This window comes from Gossypium hirsutum, chromosome A09 (assembly GCF_007990345.1).
Source record: "Gossypium hirsutum isolate 1008001.06 chromosome A09, Gossypium_hirsutum_v2.1, whole genome shotgun sequence".
Lineage (NCBI taxonomy): Eukaryota > Viridiplantae > Streptophyta > Magnoliopsida > Malvales > Malvaceae > Gossypium > Gossypium hirsutum.
The window spans coordinates 85217161-85231991 of record NC_053432.1 but is presented as its reverse complement, the minus strand read 5'-3'; the positions used below and the strand labels follow the sequence as shown (position 1 = coordinate 85231991).

The following is a 14831-nucleotide window of genomic DNA, read 5'->3' as shown; positions in this document are numbered from 1 at the left end:
TATACATAGGCTTGATTATGATTTGATGGGGGACGAAAAGGAAAACGAATTTGGGTAGAATAGACAGCAACTGATATTATTTGCACAATCTTTATTTTTATCACCATATGGTGTCTTCCCCCCTCAACATATATCTTCAATAAGAACTGTTCCTACGGGGGAGTATAGATTAGATTACATACTAAGATGGTGTGAGGGATCCGACACTCGGAACCAAAAACAAATCCCTCTACTTCAGTTATTTCCCTATATGGCATTGAATCATCTTTTTAATCCCCCCTTGTGTATTGTTCTACAAATTTATATATAGCAAGAAATTAATATAAATTGCAAAGAATGGTTTGAGCAAGTGAAATTCAGGGGCTTAGAGCCCCTGGATAGACTCAAGACTGTATTGTTTAGGAGCTGAAGTATCAAGCTCTGGACTATCCTCTGGTTTTGGCTTCTTCATGGCATCAAGAGTCTGCAAGTAGGTGTAGGAAGCTGTCCGATCAAATGAACTGCCGGGGTTGCTTATTCTGCTAGATAGGAACCGACGGATAAGACCCTTAAGGAATGGTGCTATGCTATCTGGTTCATATTCTAGGTAGTACATGATTCCTCCCATGCATGCACAAAATAACGCCACCTGCAACAATTCACCACCCATATTTATACCAAAAACAATTAACTCAGCAATAATGCAGTAGATAAAGGGAATCATCTTTCTGTCTCTGCGCAAGAATTTGGACAAATCTTGGATTGTAACAAAGCCCCGAAAACAACCTCAGAAACAACTTGGTTATCTATCTCTAACTATTGGTGTGATTTTCACTTACCTCGGCATTTTTAACATCAGGAAGAAGGTGCCGATTTACTGAAATATACCACAACGATTCTGTGGCTCGTGGAAGAACATATAGAGCAAGTTCGCTGCGTCTAGATTTTTTCACCAGCAATACAGAAAGAGCAGATAAAGCACCAGCCACCCAATATACTAGCTTGTGGTCTTTGGATGCAATCTTTCTGTGCATACAAATAACTCCCTTGAATTGCACAAGAGAAAGTATCAACAACATATCCATAAAATTAGAAAACAAGTGAATGAGAAATGAGAAATCAGTTACCTGAAAGATTCCAACAAATGCAGCTAAGAAACTTGTTGATTGAACAGCATCTTTAACAGCAAGCCAACAGGTACGAGAAGGGGATTTCATAAACTACAAGTGCATCACAACAAAAAAGAAACCTGTAAATCAACTAAAATAAATCTTGTCCTAGTTACAAAGGATAAAATTGTTGATTTCTTTCGTATGCTTGAGCGGGCATAAGTGCTTGACTCAACTATAGGAAGAGTAAGCTCATATTAAAACCCATCATTCCCATTCCACTAACTCAACATTACTAATGTGGAAGTCTATGTTAATCAAACTTAGGTGTCAGTGTCCAAAAAATGTACGTATCATCGTCTTGTTTGTTTCTTGATTATAAGCAGAAGCCTATGATAGGAAAGTTCAAAAGCAAAAGGCAAAACAGTATGTAGTGCAAGATGTTACCTTTTGTAGGTGAAGAACAACGAATGGCACAAAAGTCAGGGAGAAGTAGAGCGGAAATGTTTTGCGGAAGGTAGTCGATGATGCTTTAGCATTGTGTGCTAGACAAGAATCTGTGTCAGGATGAATAACAGAACAAGGAATAATAGATGGGAACTTTTCCAACTTCAAATTATCAGACTTCCCTCGGCTATATAAGTAGGCCGATATAGAAGCAACATCTACTGGACCACCTCTACAGTTCTCCCTTACAGCCTTATATACAGGAGCTGCAACAGGACCCGTCTTATGAATAAAATCTTGATATGAATTCGGCAAGCTTTCGGGGCGCATCACAAATGCATACATGACCTGATGTGAGCATCATTCAGCAAAATGGGATGAAGAAGAAACAACTGTAAACCATCTTAAGAGAAAAGCTGATATGAAACAACACGAGATTCTCCATTTATTTGTAAACCTCAGAAGCCCACTCCAATTTGTTATTAGACAAGCAACCTTTACCATATAGTAACTTGTAAAATGGAAAATAGTAATCACAAACAGAATGGAGTTAAAATTCAAAAAAAATGCAGGAAAACCAGATGTAAAAAGGGTCATATCTAAGTTTCTCTGTGCATTTAGAGGCTCATATCAACATTTCCATATCAGTAATCAGCAGTCGGCGTAAAATAGACTTATGGATTTATGATTGTTTCAGTATCATCAATTAATGTACAGGGAAAAAGCAGAAAAAGGCGAATATGAAGTTGGTAGTATTACCTGAGCACATGCTAAAGCAAAAAGCAGAGAATCGCCATGCCTCCAATGGCTTCCCCATAAGTGAAACTTATTTTTTGACTTGGCAGAATTGTAAGCGCACTGAAGAGTAAAAGTAAAACGTTAGAAGAAAACTGGTTTGGTTCCTACGATTGAGCTTTGCAAATTTACAACTAAAAACGGATGCGTATATGTATGTACCTGGGCCACTCTAGCCAAAAGATAGAGAGCGAGCGTACGTCTTCGGTTTGAATCATCTATAGCTAAAACAGACAATCCCGCAATCGAACCTGCTAATATTCTGTTTCATAAAACAAAGGAATCAAAAGTTCATTTAATGGAAACCAGCCATTTTAGAACAAAGGCCAAAGCCGAAGTAAAGGTTTATATTAGTAAACTTACGCATTCACTGGTGTCTCTTTCTTTCTCAGTTTTCTTAGTAAACATCGAAGAGCATGGTATGATCCTGTGAAGCCACCGAAAAGTAAACCAACCCGGCATGCTTCCTCCCTTACAATCAAATCTTTCTCCGACACAAGTTGCTGAAAAACACCATTCAAACATTGCTTAACATCATATTTCTTCACATGCTAATTGTCTTTGCCAACACAAATAACAAAACTCAAAGTCAATTTAACCATAATCCATCATTTCATAATTAGAGAAATACATACATACATACATACATACATACATACATACATACATACATAAAAAATTCAGTTCCCACAAGCATTTCATAAATTTTCAAAAACATCAAAGTCAAAGCAAGACCTTTGATGAAATTGCCATAAAATGCTCCAACCTTGAGATCAAGAAGCGAAGAATAAGACTGCCCTCTGGCGAGCTTGAAAGCGCGAAGAAGAATCCCTACGCCTACTCTAACACCATAAGAAAGGAGAAAGCTTTGGCAAAGATTGCCAATGGCGTGAGCCACGCAGGAGTCGTCAGCGTGATCGCATGGCGGCTGATCACCACTCGCTGCTGTCCTCTGACGCCTCTGGAGCTCCTCTATGGCCTCCCTCAATCGCTCCTCCGCCTCACGCAGCCGCCGTTCCGCCGCCGCGCTGTCCGCCAACAACTGCGCCGAGGAATTCGGGTTTTTGGACAAAGTTGGCATTTCGGATTCAGTGTCGGCGTCGTTGCTATTGGCATCCGAAAGTTAAAATAGAGAGAAAAGACAAGGAAATTATGAAGTTCTGTCCAATACGCAAGTAATAAATTTGACTTTACTTTTCAAGCATTTCCAGTTTTAGGTCATCTTATCTTATCTTAACTAAATCTTCTGTCAAAGACAGAAACATTATTCTACCATTTTTTAACATTTTTTTTGTCTGTTCTTATCTATTTCCGTGCCATATTGAAAGATTTAACTTTAAAAAAGAAAAAAGAAAGTGAGAGAAAATGGAGGCTGAAGCTAAGGATGAAGAGAAAAGGCCACTTGGTTTGGAACAGCATTCATCACTTGCTTTGTCCTCAGATAATAAGCTGTTTTGGCTTAATTTGTGGAAGCCATTATTGTTCTAAGGGAGTATCTTTACTTTAGCTGGTTCATTGCTCTTCTCGGGATGGGAAGTACTGTAATCAATTTGCCCATTCTTTTTAATAAACAAGATAATCTTCCCATAACTTTCTGACAGAGTTATCGGCGATCTTCTTTTTTTATTAATTTTAAAAGCAAAGAATCAGTGTCTCCACTGTGCTTACCGAGGCTAATTCCTTGTCAGAAAATTGTTCCATATTTAGCTACTTGGGTGAGAGCTTTTTTTTCCTCTATTAAAAGGCTAAACCCCAGGTTCTTTTTCATGTCTAGAAACTAGAATGTTACAGTGTCCCCACGGAATGGATCAGAGACATATCCATGGGGAGCTGGTTTGATGTTGAAGTTGGCAAGCAAACTGAGAAGTTTCAGATAAAGTAAATTATGCTCAAAAGTCAAATTTACCCCACCTACCTTGCAGTCACGACACGCCAATAATGAATACCCTCAGCTGATGCATTGCAATATTGCATACTTAACATGCACAATTTCCCCAAATTATATATCCATATCTAGCTGCCTCGTTTATATTATCCAAGTTGAAGCAAAGTATACAGGCAAGGTTAAGGGACAGGAACCATCACCATCGTACACTTGCAAGCTCACAATTTGTGAAAATATCAGACCACTTGTTTGGCAAGCAACTTGCTCCCTCCATGTTCATGTTTCAGACCCATGATTGCAAATATCATAAGCATTGAGCAAACTTTTTCCATGGTCTTTCAGTGACAAATGAATTTGATTGAACCATAAGCCTAACACGTTTATGGTACAGAGTGTAATCCAGACAAGTCAAGTTCAAACAGTAAAATAACTCGAGTTCGAAATTAACTTGAAGCTTGCCATTGAGCCCTAAACCATAAGCCTCACACGGTTAAATTGGTTTACTACTAGGAAAATAGTTCAATTTCCATGCTCATCTCAAATTGAGATCTTTCAATATGATTAAAAAAAGAACTAGTTTCATCTCATGATGATACTCGATTCAAATATCAAAATAATCTATTTAATAACTGGCAGTGCTCTAGCATATATAATAACGTAGATGTACTATATATATTATATTTGCCAACTTAAAAGCTTTACTTATATACAATTGAATAAATTAAAATATACTCTAAATCCACCCAAAAAAAATACCCGTATATTTTCTACATGTATAAGGCTACATCATCAAATAATATAGTACTAGGAACAAGTAACTAGTAGGTAGGTGTTGTATCAGACACAGTGACGACCTTATCTGATGGACTTGAAACGACGGTGTTCCCTGAAGCATCTAGATCAATAAAAGCTGTTTCGCCAGGCTTGTATTCTCCAGCCAGGAGAGCTTCACTCAAGGGATCTTCAATTATTCTGGTAACCGCCCTCCGAAGGGGCCGAGCACCAAAGGTCTGGTCATAACCTTGTTCACAAATGAGGTCCTTGATTGACTCAGACACCTCTAAACCAATTCCAAGTGACATGAGCCTTGTTTTCACCTCTTGCAACATCAGTTTTACAATCTCAAGCATCTGCACAGAAACCAGATAGATGTGACTGACAGCGTTTCAGTAAAACATATTCCTAGTAGAACACAGTTTACAGCATTGAATTACCTCTTAACTCATTCTAAGTATCAGCAATTTTTTCAAATGGGTACTCTCAGACGTTGATACTCAGGCTAAAAAAGAGTATAGGAAAGATGGATATTGTTTAATAAAATCAACAGAAAGTTGCAAACCTGAGATTTTTCTAGAGACCGAAATACGACCACTTCATCAATCCTGTTGAGTAACTCTGGACGGAAATATGTCTTCAGTTCTTCCATTACCAAAGCTTTCATTCCAGTATATGAAGCTGATTCATCGTCATTGAGCAAGAAGCCAACGGAAGCACGTCTACCTTTTGCAATAGAAGAAGAACCCACATTTGAAGTCATCACCACCAATGCATTCTTGAAAGATACTCTTCGACCCTGATTCACAGAAGCTTAAATAAGAGACGTGGATAATCAACTAATATCAACAGATGATGACTATTTATCTTTGCGAAAGCACCAGTTTTTATTATTTTTGTAAATACTTGCATCTCAGACTAATGCACTTCAAAACAAACCAACCTGTGAATCTGTGAGGTGGCCATCTTCAAACAATTGTAGAAGAATGTTGAATATATCTGGATGGGCTTTCTCTATTTCATCAAGCAATAACAACGTGAATGGTCGTCTTCTAATAGCTTCTGTAAGCATACCCCCCTCTTCGTAACCGACATAACCAGGGGGTGATCCTATTAGTTTACTCACTGTATGCCGCTCCATATATTCACTCATATCCAATCTTAGCATAGCATCCTCCTGCAATAATGGCATTGAAGGACAGAAAGTATAGCAAGATTAAGCGGTGTTACAAGCCAAATTAGAAATACAGTAACCCAAAAGACAAAGGAATGCCTAAAATTCCCCAGCTAGTACATAAAGTTGCATCCCTTTCTTTAATTCTCGGAGGTATGCTGTGTGAATTAAGGCTCTACAGGAAAAATTTGCAATAAAGAAAATCTCCGTATTTTCTTACCAGTCAATCATATAAAAAGACTACTAAAAGCTGATCCCAAAGACTCAAAATGAAGACTTACCGACCCAAAATAGCATGCTGCTAAAGCTTTTGTTAACTCAGTTTTTCCAACCCCAGTTGGACCACAAAAGATCATTGCGGCGATTGGTCTATCTGGATCCTTCAGGCCAACACGAGATCTCTTCACAGCTCGAGAAATGGCAGCAACAGCCTCGTCCTGACCAACGACCTTTTTCTTAAGTTGCTCTTCAAGGCCAACTAGAAGCATTCTTTCATCGGCAGTGATTTGCTGAACAGGGATCCCTGACCAAGCTGAAGCAACTGTTGCAATTTCTTCAGGTCCCACCATTATAGGTCTGAAAGAATCACCACAACAAATTGAGTTTGAGACTAGACAAAGACTAAAATACCAAGAACTTAATGGATGTATCATTAAACATGACTCCAGTAAAGAAAGAAAAACATACTCATCATCATGTGAAGCAGAAGGCAACTGGGATTTGAAAAGGTCTTCACTAGAATCATCCACATTGGAAGCACCATTACAATGTTTCAACCTACTGGCCAAGACCTAATATCGAAAGAAGTGCAAAATGGAGGTTAACAGCAAATTATTACCAGAATAAATACAAAAACAAAAATAAAGTACATCACAAGAGAAGATTTTACCACTTCATGCATGGCCTGCACAGTTCTTATTTCTTCCCAATAATCATCAGGTGCCTTAGAGAGAATGTCAGTTTCTTGCTCTCTTTTCCTCCTAAATGCTTCAATACGAGCTCTACTTCCAGCCTCATCAATGAGATCAATTGCTTTATCAGGAAGATACCTGTCAGGAATGTATCTTGCTGACAGGTACACAGCAGCATTTATTGCTTCCAGAGTGTACTTGCAGCGGTGATGGGACTCATATTTTTCACGCAGACCAAGCAGTATCCCTACTGCATCCTCCTAAGAGTTATCACGTAAAATTCAAATAAGAAAAGACAGAAATATACACTAATTTACATATTGGACAGAACATATCGAAAGCAACCTGGCTTGGTTCATTAATCCATACTGGCTGGAATCTTCGCGCTAATGCTTTATCCTTTTCAAATTGGGTCCTATATTCCCCAATAGTGGTTGATGCCATACACTGCAAGCCATGAAAATTCTTAATGCCCCAATTAAAAGTTTAATAAAAGCTTGGTCAATGAGTAGAACTTAGTTCCTTAATGGTTCAGATACCTTGGTATGCCAATCATAATATGAAGAAATACAACATCTATACTAAAATATTGAGGCTAACCCTGAATTGGCCCAATAAGGACTAGGACTTTATCGACGGTATACAATGAGCAGGACCTCCCCCAGCTTGGACTTCAACTTTTCCCCAATTTACAAAAGCTTGGCAGGAGAAAAAAAGTCGGTCTCTATTGAATAGAACAAGGGTGTTTTCTGCCTTTTAGTTCAAAGAGGTAATTCTTGAATTTCCAAATTGTCATTATGTTTTTTGCATTTCAGGCTTTCAACAAAAATTACCATAAGAGGAACATATACCTGTAATTCACCCCTCCCAAGTGCAGGCTTCAATAGATTGGCAATATCAAGAGCAGCTCCCTTATTTCCTCGGCCGACTGTACCAGATCCTATAAGTGTGTGGACTTCATCAATAAATAGAATGACTTCACCTGCAGAACAAGTATAGTAAGTATGAGAACAACAAAATCCATACTTTGGACCCAAAAAGGCAAGTCATCTCAGCAGGTACCCGATTTTATTGCCTCGCTTAGTAAAGCAGTAACACGTGCCTCCAGCTCTCCCCTCTCCTTTGCACCAGCCATCAGAAGTCCTACGTCCAAGGACATTATTCTTTTATTCTGTGTTAAAAAAAAGGCAATAAAATAATTAAATTTTGAGATAGAGCATCATGAAACGTAAGACCATTGGCATTTAGATGAAGGAAAAATGAACTAGCTATACTATCTAGAACATCAATGACTTGTGAAGAGACGGACCAACAAAAATGCTGGGATTTGTGCCTGTGCAATCCTGATTGCAAGTCCTTCAGCAATGGCTGTTTTACCAACTCCACTTTCACCAAGAAGAATAGGGTTATTCTTGGACTTGCGACAAAGTATCTGAATAGTTCTTTGAACTTCATTCTCCCTGCCAATAACAGGATCAATGAGTCCCTCACTTGCACGAGCTGTAAGATCCACACAGAATTGATCCAGAGGACTTTCCCCTAACAATCACATATGAGATACAAAGCATTAGCCTTTATGATTCTAAAATAGAATTATTAAGCAACCCAAAGAACGGGTCAGATTTCTACCTTTTGTCTTGTCGGGGGACCTCGTGCCAGAAGCATTACGAGAGAGAGATTTTTCAGGCATCTTTTTTGACAACACTGGAGGTTCCCTACCATCTTTTGCAAGCTCCCCTTGCAGTCTGGCGACTGCTGCAGTTGCCAAGTGATTTACATTTGCTCCCAATCTGAAATTTTTCAATACAAAAGTTGATGGCATGAAACATGCATCAGTCATTCAGTCCCAGATGTTCATATGAAAATATGATGTTAATTTCAGTTGTTACTTAATTTCTCAACAAAACTAATGACACTAAAGATATAACATAAAGCCCAATGTTAATTTTATTTTAATTGTAAGAACTCTATAGTTAGTTCATTATTTTGCATCCCTGTTTTTGCCCCTCTTACATTACGACATACAATTTATATCCTTCCTCAACGAGCTTCTGAAATAGCTAAATAATAACTTCATACGTCAGATAATGCAAAGCAGACAACCCAAGTTTATGTTTTACAAAAATGTTTCCACAAGCAAAAAGGAACCAAATTTGCTCGGCCATTTTATTAAAAAAAATGCTACCTTTTAAGGACCTGATCAGCATTTCCATCATCAACCGTGAACAATCCAATAGCAATATGCTCTGGTGAAATAAAATTATAACCCATACTCCTCGAATACTCCACGGCAGCCTCAAAAACCCGTTTTGTGCTTGCAGAAAACGGCACCTCCGTTGAAGAAACAATGGACCCTTCTTGTTTACCCGAATCCGAATCATGATTACTAGTTTGCCAAATGCTGCGGACAGCCTCACGAGCCTCATCAATGTTTAAGCCGGACCCTAAAAAACCATCGGGGTCGCGGTCTTCACCGATCAAACCCAGCAAAAGATGCTGGGTGAAAACCATATCATTGCCTAGAGACTTGGCTTCCCTTTGAGAAAGGATAATAGCTTTGATAGCTCGCTCTGTGAAACGCTCGAAAACTGCAGAAATTCGTAAGGGTCTGTTGCTTCTTCTACGAGAATTGAAGCGTTTAACGTGAACAAAGCTATTGGAACGAGAGATTGATAGGCCAAAACAAGAAGAAGTTGAAGAAGAAACTGAATTGTTGTCATTTGGATGGAAATGGGAAGGGAAACGTGAAGGTGATGAAGGATGAGAAAATAAGCAACGTGACCGGAAATTAATCGGCAAAGACGAAGAAGACGAAGAAGATAAAACCTCCATGTTTTTTTTGGGACAAAATTTTGTGTTTAGTTTTTTGTAGCTACGAATGCAAGCAAAAGAAGGAAGGAGCAAGTATAGGCAGAGTTTTGAGTTGATGTCCAATCAAATTTAAAGGATATTTTCTGGCTGTCGGATGGGGGAAGAAAGTAGAAAAGAAGAGCAGGGTTGACACGTCAAAGCCACCCTTCGGGGTTTTTTTCTTTTTTGTCGTTGTTGTTGTGTTGTGAATATAAAGCAAAATTAAGGTTTAAAACCTCAACGAAGAAAAAAGTCTTCACTTTTAGCTAAAAGCCTCGACTACTGCATTTTGGCTTTGATTTTTGAAGGTGTCGCGCACGCAAGTACAACAAGAAGGAGCAAAGAATAATCTTCCGCCAAACCCCATAACTGCCAAGCTCTTACCTGACACTGCCAAAACCCTTTTTTTGGATTGGCCCAGCTTGAGACGCACGTTTTAGTTTGATTTCCACGGTTGTTGTTCTTGGTCGGAGGCTTCTAGTCTTTCTTGGAAAATCAATGTATGAACCCACGATTTTGTTAACGTCAAAATCATTGCTAGGCTAGCTGTCTCAGTCCCACGACTAGGAATGCAAAACCGAAGAAAATGCATACATACGGTTCATAAGTACACATTTTTACCATGCCAATGTTGCATAATCAATTAGTTTCAGCTTTTGATTTACGATAGAAACCTTTTCACATTTTAAGAAGTTTATCCACGAGTTGTATCCACTAGTGACAAAAATTTGATGGTTTTAAACATGATGTTAATAAATATTTATATCATGTTTGAAACGTTGACATTGCATTGACAATTTACCTACGTAACTAACTTCGTTTATAAACCCAAAATAAAACATATTTTCTTTAGAAACCGAAATTGTTTCAAGTCAAAAGGGCCAACAACTACGACGAATAGGGACAGCGATGGATCCTAATGGGAGCCAATACATCTCTAAATATGTATTTATATCTATTATATTTCCTCCAAAACTAAAATGATTAATTTTTTGTTTGCATGTATTTTTATATTAAAAATCTATAGAAAATAACTTAAATGAAAATAAGAAATTATAAATTTACCCCTATAATTCTTGAAATTCATACATATTCATCATACCCCACTCATTTGCTCAATCATTGAGCTTTGAATTTTTAACACGAAAAAAAAAACAATAGCAGAACATACAACAAGCTTCAAATTCCTTTCTACTTGGTTTTTGCTTTGATGCAGAAATTTGTCTCGTTTACATCATTCAAACCATACAATCTAATCATATTCAGAAGTAAATCTAAAATAATGCCAAAGGCAAATAATATCTCAGCTACGAAAACCACCTACAGTGCAAAAATTAGCCAAAACTCAAACTGCTAGTCGCCACCAGCCACCTTTGTTTTAAGATTTGCTCAATTGTCACGGCGCCTTCGGCGAGGAGCGGCAGCAGCTTCTTCCTTCTCCGCCTCTTCAGCCTTTTCTCCACTGCTTCCTTCACCATTTGATGTTTCAGCAACCTCTGGTTTCTTCTCTACTATTGGCTGCAAACAGACAGTTAACCAATGGAGTAAGACTACTATCAAAAAAACACAAACGCGTAGAATAGACCCGACAAGAAGGATTCAAGTAACCATACTTGTTTCTTCCCACCAAAAATGAGCTTGAAGAAAATCGTGAGAATAATCACCACAATAGAGACCAAGACACCAATGGTGAGGTTCGGCTGTGTCTCAGCATGCTCAATAAGATCCTAAAAGAGAAACTACAAATTTCAGATGAATTGGTAATTAGCATATGAAAGACCATATTAAGAGGGACAACTTACGAGAATTTGATGCTTGTATTTGCTTAAGAAAGGAATGTCAGCAACCTTGTATAAGACATCAAAAACCTTCCTCTGCAAGAGAGAAATTATCAACTTTAAGTTTTATGGTATAAGATTGAATAACATTATAACAATAATAAGAAGTCCGGTGGCCAGTGGATTACCTGAAAGTCTGCGAGCCTGGCAGAATCGGCAGCTTCATCCTCAGCCTTCTGTTTTTCCTTCTCAACCTCAAACTTTGGCTTCCACGTGGTCTCCCGATATGACTCAGCAACCTTGTCGTTTTTGGCTATCAAAATATTGTCAAATAATATACCATCTTGCATTGTCCAAATCTCAATACCAATGGCAGCAATAGGATCAAAGTCAGGCTTTTCAAGCTCAAAGTAGTTGGGGTTTGGAATCTCCTGAGGCTTCCAAATACCCTTGTAACTGGGATTGTCAATTAGTGGAGGAGACCATTTTCCTTTATAAGCTGGATTCCTCTTCATTGGCCTCTTCCATTCGCCACAACCAGGGGCTGTCTCACACTTTGGGTTCTCAATTTTGGGGGCTTCCCACTCACCATCTTCTTCATCATCCCAATCTTCAGGCTTGGTTGCCTCCGGATCATCAATCTCCTCGGGTTCTTCATCTAACCAACCTTCGGGTTTCACAGCCTCCTCATCTTCAATTTCCATGTGTGCATCCTCATCCCAATCCTCTGGCTTCACGGCATCTGGATCAGGAATCTTAGCTCTCTCATCCCAGTCCTCAGGCTTCTTATCATCAGGATCAGGAATTGTCTTGGAAGGGATAAGTGGAGGCTCAAAATCTTCTGCTGAAAGGAAGCTAGCCTTCTTCTTTTCCTCACCATCAACCAGAATGCTGACCTCATTGTCAGGCTTCAATATGGCAGTGAAGACATGAGTAAGCTTGTCAGATGGGACAGAAGGTGGGTATTTCAGATGGTGTTCAATGTATTCCCCACTTTTAGGATTCTTATGCCTCAGGATGAAGTGCACCTTGTTTGTGGCCCCACATTTGTCGGGTCCAAACATGATAGAGTAAGGGGATTCATTGTCAAACTCATTAGGCTTCCATCCAGCATCTTGAGGACGAAGATATTTCAAATATGCACCACCACATTCCAGTCCACTCTGTAGGCGAGTCTCAAACTGAAGCACAGTGGTACCTTCTTTGAGATTCACAGCCTCATCAAGCTCTTTCACTATTGCATACTTCTTTGCCATCTCACTCACGAGAAGACCATAGTCATCATGCCCCTCGCTCTTGGAATGCTTCCACACGCCTGCAATCCCAATCCCAAATCAATGTTATAACTTCAGCATCTTAAAATACAAGTTCAATTTGAAGTTACTGAGAAGCCAAGTGCTCAATGAGATACATTAGGTGGATAAATAACACAATGAAATATAAATAACACAATGAAATTCCAAGGCAGATAATTTGATATCAGAAATGGATTTAAAATAAATAAATAAATAAACAAATTCCTTAAAAAATGCATCAAAAGATTGATTGACAATGATAGAGAAAACATCAGATCATCAATTTTCTAATGCAAACCAATTAGCTAGTAAACAGAACAAAAACCAGCATAGATGATCTTATTAGCCCGGAATCCAAAAAAAAATCCTACCTTTATAATCATCTTTATCAGAAACGATCCATCGTCCATCAAATGACTCTTCAAATGAATCATAGAACACCTGTAAACAGACCCCAAAAATGGAAAAAGAATCTCATTTTCAATTTCACAGATTCAAATATTCATAATAGTGCAAGGTTAAAAAAAGTTGAAATTACCTCGTCAACATCAGCGGCGAAGCAGAGGAGTTGCAGCGAAGCGAAAGCTAATAGGAGAAGAAGAGCGTAAAGCCTCATTATCATCATCAGTCTAAGAACAATAGATCTGATGATGATTGTAAATTTTTCTTTTGGGATCTAAATCTAAATAAAAGATTGAAATGTGTCGATGAGTTTAATAGATGCTGTTGACGCCGACGTCGACTTGTTTCACCCAATGATATTACGCGCCACGTGAGATCAACCAATCGATGCTACCCACGTAAGCAAATCCAGCAACTTCGTCTAGAATATGATTTTTTTTAATGATATATAATACACCTTTTTCCCATTATTCTTTGCTTCATTGCTTTGCCGTATTGCCTGTCTCTAACGTAGTTACGTAGGAAATGGGTTCGGGTCATACTTTCCACCCATTTGCTGAATAGCCATTGAACCCTAAAAGGGCCCATTATCATATGTTGATTAAGAGAAACCATTGCATAATAGTAGCTGAAGAGAAGAGTTTTGGTTTTTTCACAGTAGACATTAAATTGGGAAACAATTGCATTTGATTTAGTAAACAATTGCTGAATACACTTTGTTTTATTAAGCAATATTTAATATATTTAAATAATATTTAAATTAATTAATATTATGATATCTTAATAAGAATATAAAAATAATTTATTATAATTTTATTGTTAATATTTTAATATATAAAATATAAATTTTAAATATTTTTAAGCAATTAATATTAATTATTTATAAAATTTAATTCGAATATATAAACTATATTTTAAATAATAAAATATGACCAATAAAAATTTAAATATATAATATTATATATTTAAAATAAGTTTTAATAAGAAAATAATTACATACACCATATAAATATTATATAAAAAACATTATCAAGGTTAAAACTGTTATTTATTCCTAAAAGCTATTTTATGGCCTGCTCTGCAGTGCTTAAAAAAATATAATTCTGGCTCCAAAGGCATTTCTGGAAGAAAAGTTGTGCTAAATAAGCTATTTTTGGCTGAATTTTTTAATTTTTCAGAAGTGCTTTTCAAAAATATTTTTGAAAAAGATAAGCTAAAATTTTTAATTTTTCTCCTCCCAAAAGGAATTTTAGTACTTAATTACTTTTTCACCCCTCCAATAACATAGTACTTTTCTCTTTTTTTCCTTAGTGCTTAATTACAAATGTAATAATATTAACTAATTTAAATATTAACAACAAGTTATAATAATTTTTTTTATATATTTACTAAAATGTAATAATATTAACTAATTTAAATATTATTTAAATGC

At 37.4% G+C, this 14831-nt stretch overlaps 3 protein-coding genes across 3 annotated transcripts; all 3 read right to left on the bottom strand.

Moving 5' to 3' along the window:
• Positions 1-49: 49 nt before the first annotated feature.
• Positions 50-4319, bottom strand: LOC107939820 (uncharacterized). Its single transcript, XM_016873208.2, has 9 exons — positions 4246-4319; positions 3097-3436; positions 2694-2833; positions 2493-2592; positions 2295-2393; positions 1536-1883; positions 1107-1199; positions 819-1025; positions 50-628 (listed from the first exon to the last, which is right to left on the bottom strand). The coding sequence occupies exons 1-9, from the start codon at positions 4311-4313 to the stop codon at positions 365-367; spliced, it is 1659 nt and encodes a 552-aa protein (XP_016728697.2). The 5' UTR covers positions 4314-4319; the 3' UTR covers positions 50-364.
• A 576-nt stretch (positions 4320-4895) lies between these two features.
• On the bottom strand, positions 4896-10785 carry LOC107939815 (chaperone protein ClpD, chloroplastic). The gene is made up of 12 exons (XM_016873200.2): positions 9260-10785; positions 8704-8864; positions 8384-8613; positions 8137-8245; positions 7926-8056; positions 7420-7521; positions 7053-7334; positions 6851-6954; positions 6445-6739; positions 5933-6166; positions 5555-5788; positions 4896-5345 (listed from the first exon to the last, which is right to left on the bottom strand). The coding sequence occupies exons 1-12, from the start codon at positions 9904-9906 to the stop codon at positions 5034-5036; spliced, it is 2841 nt and encodes a 946-aa protein (XP_016728689.2). The 5' UTR covers positions 9907-10785; the 3' UTR covers positions 4896-5033.
• A 307-nt stretch (positions 10786-11092) lies between these two features.
• On the bottom strand, positions 11093-13950 carry LOC107939818 (calnexin homolog). The gene is made up of 6 exons (XM_016873206.2): positions 13536-13950; positions 13369-13438; positions 11891-13017; positions 11727-11798; positions 11538-11651; positions 11093-11442 (listed from the first exon to the last, which is right to left on the bottom strand). Exons 1-6 carry the CDS (start codon positions 13620-13622, stop codon positions 11314-11316), a joined length of 1599 nt encoding a protein of 532 aa, XP_016728695.1. The 5' UTR covers positions 13623-13950; the 3' UTR covers positions 11093-11313.
• Between the last annotated feature and the right edge of the window lie 881 nt (positions 13951-14831).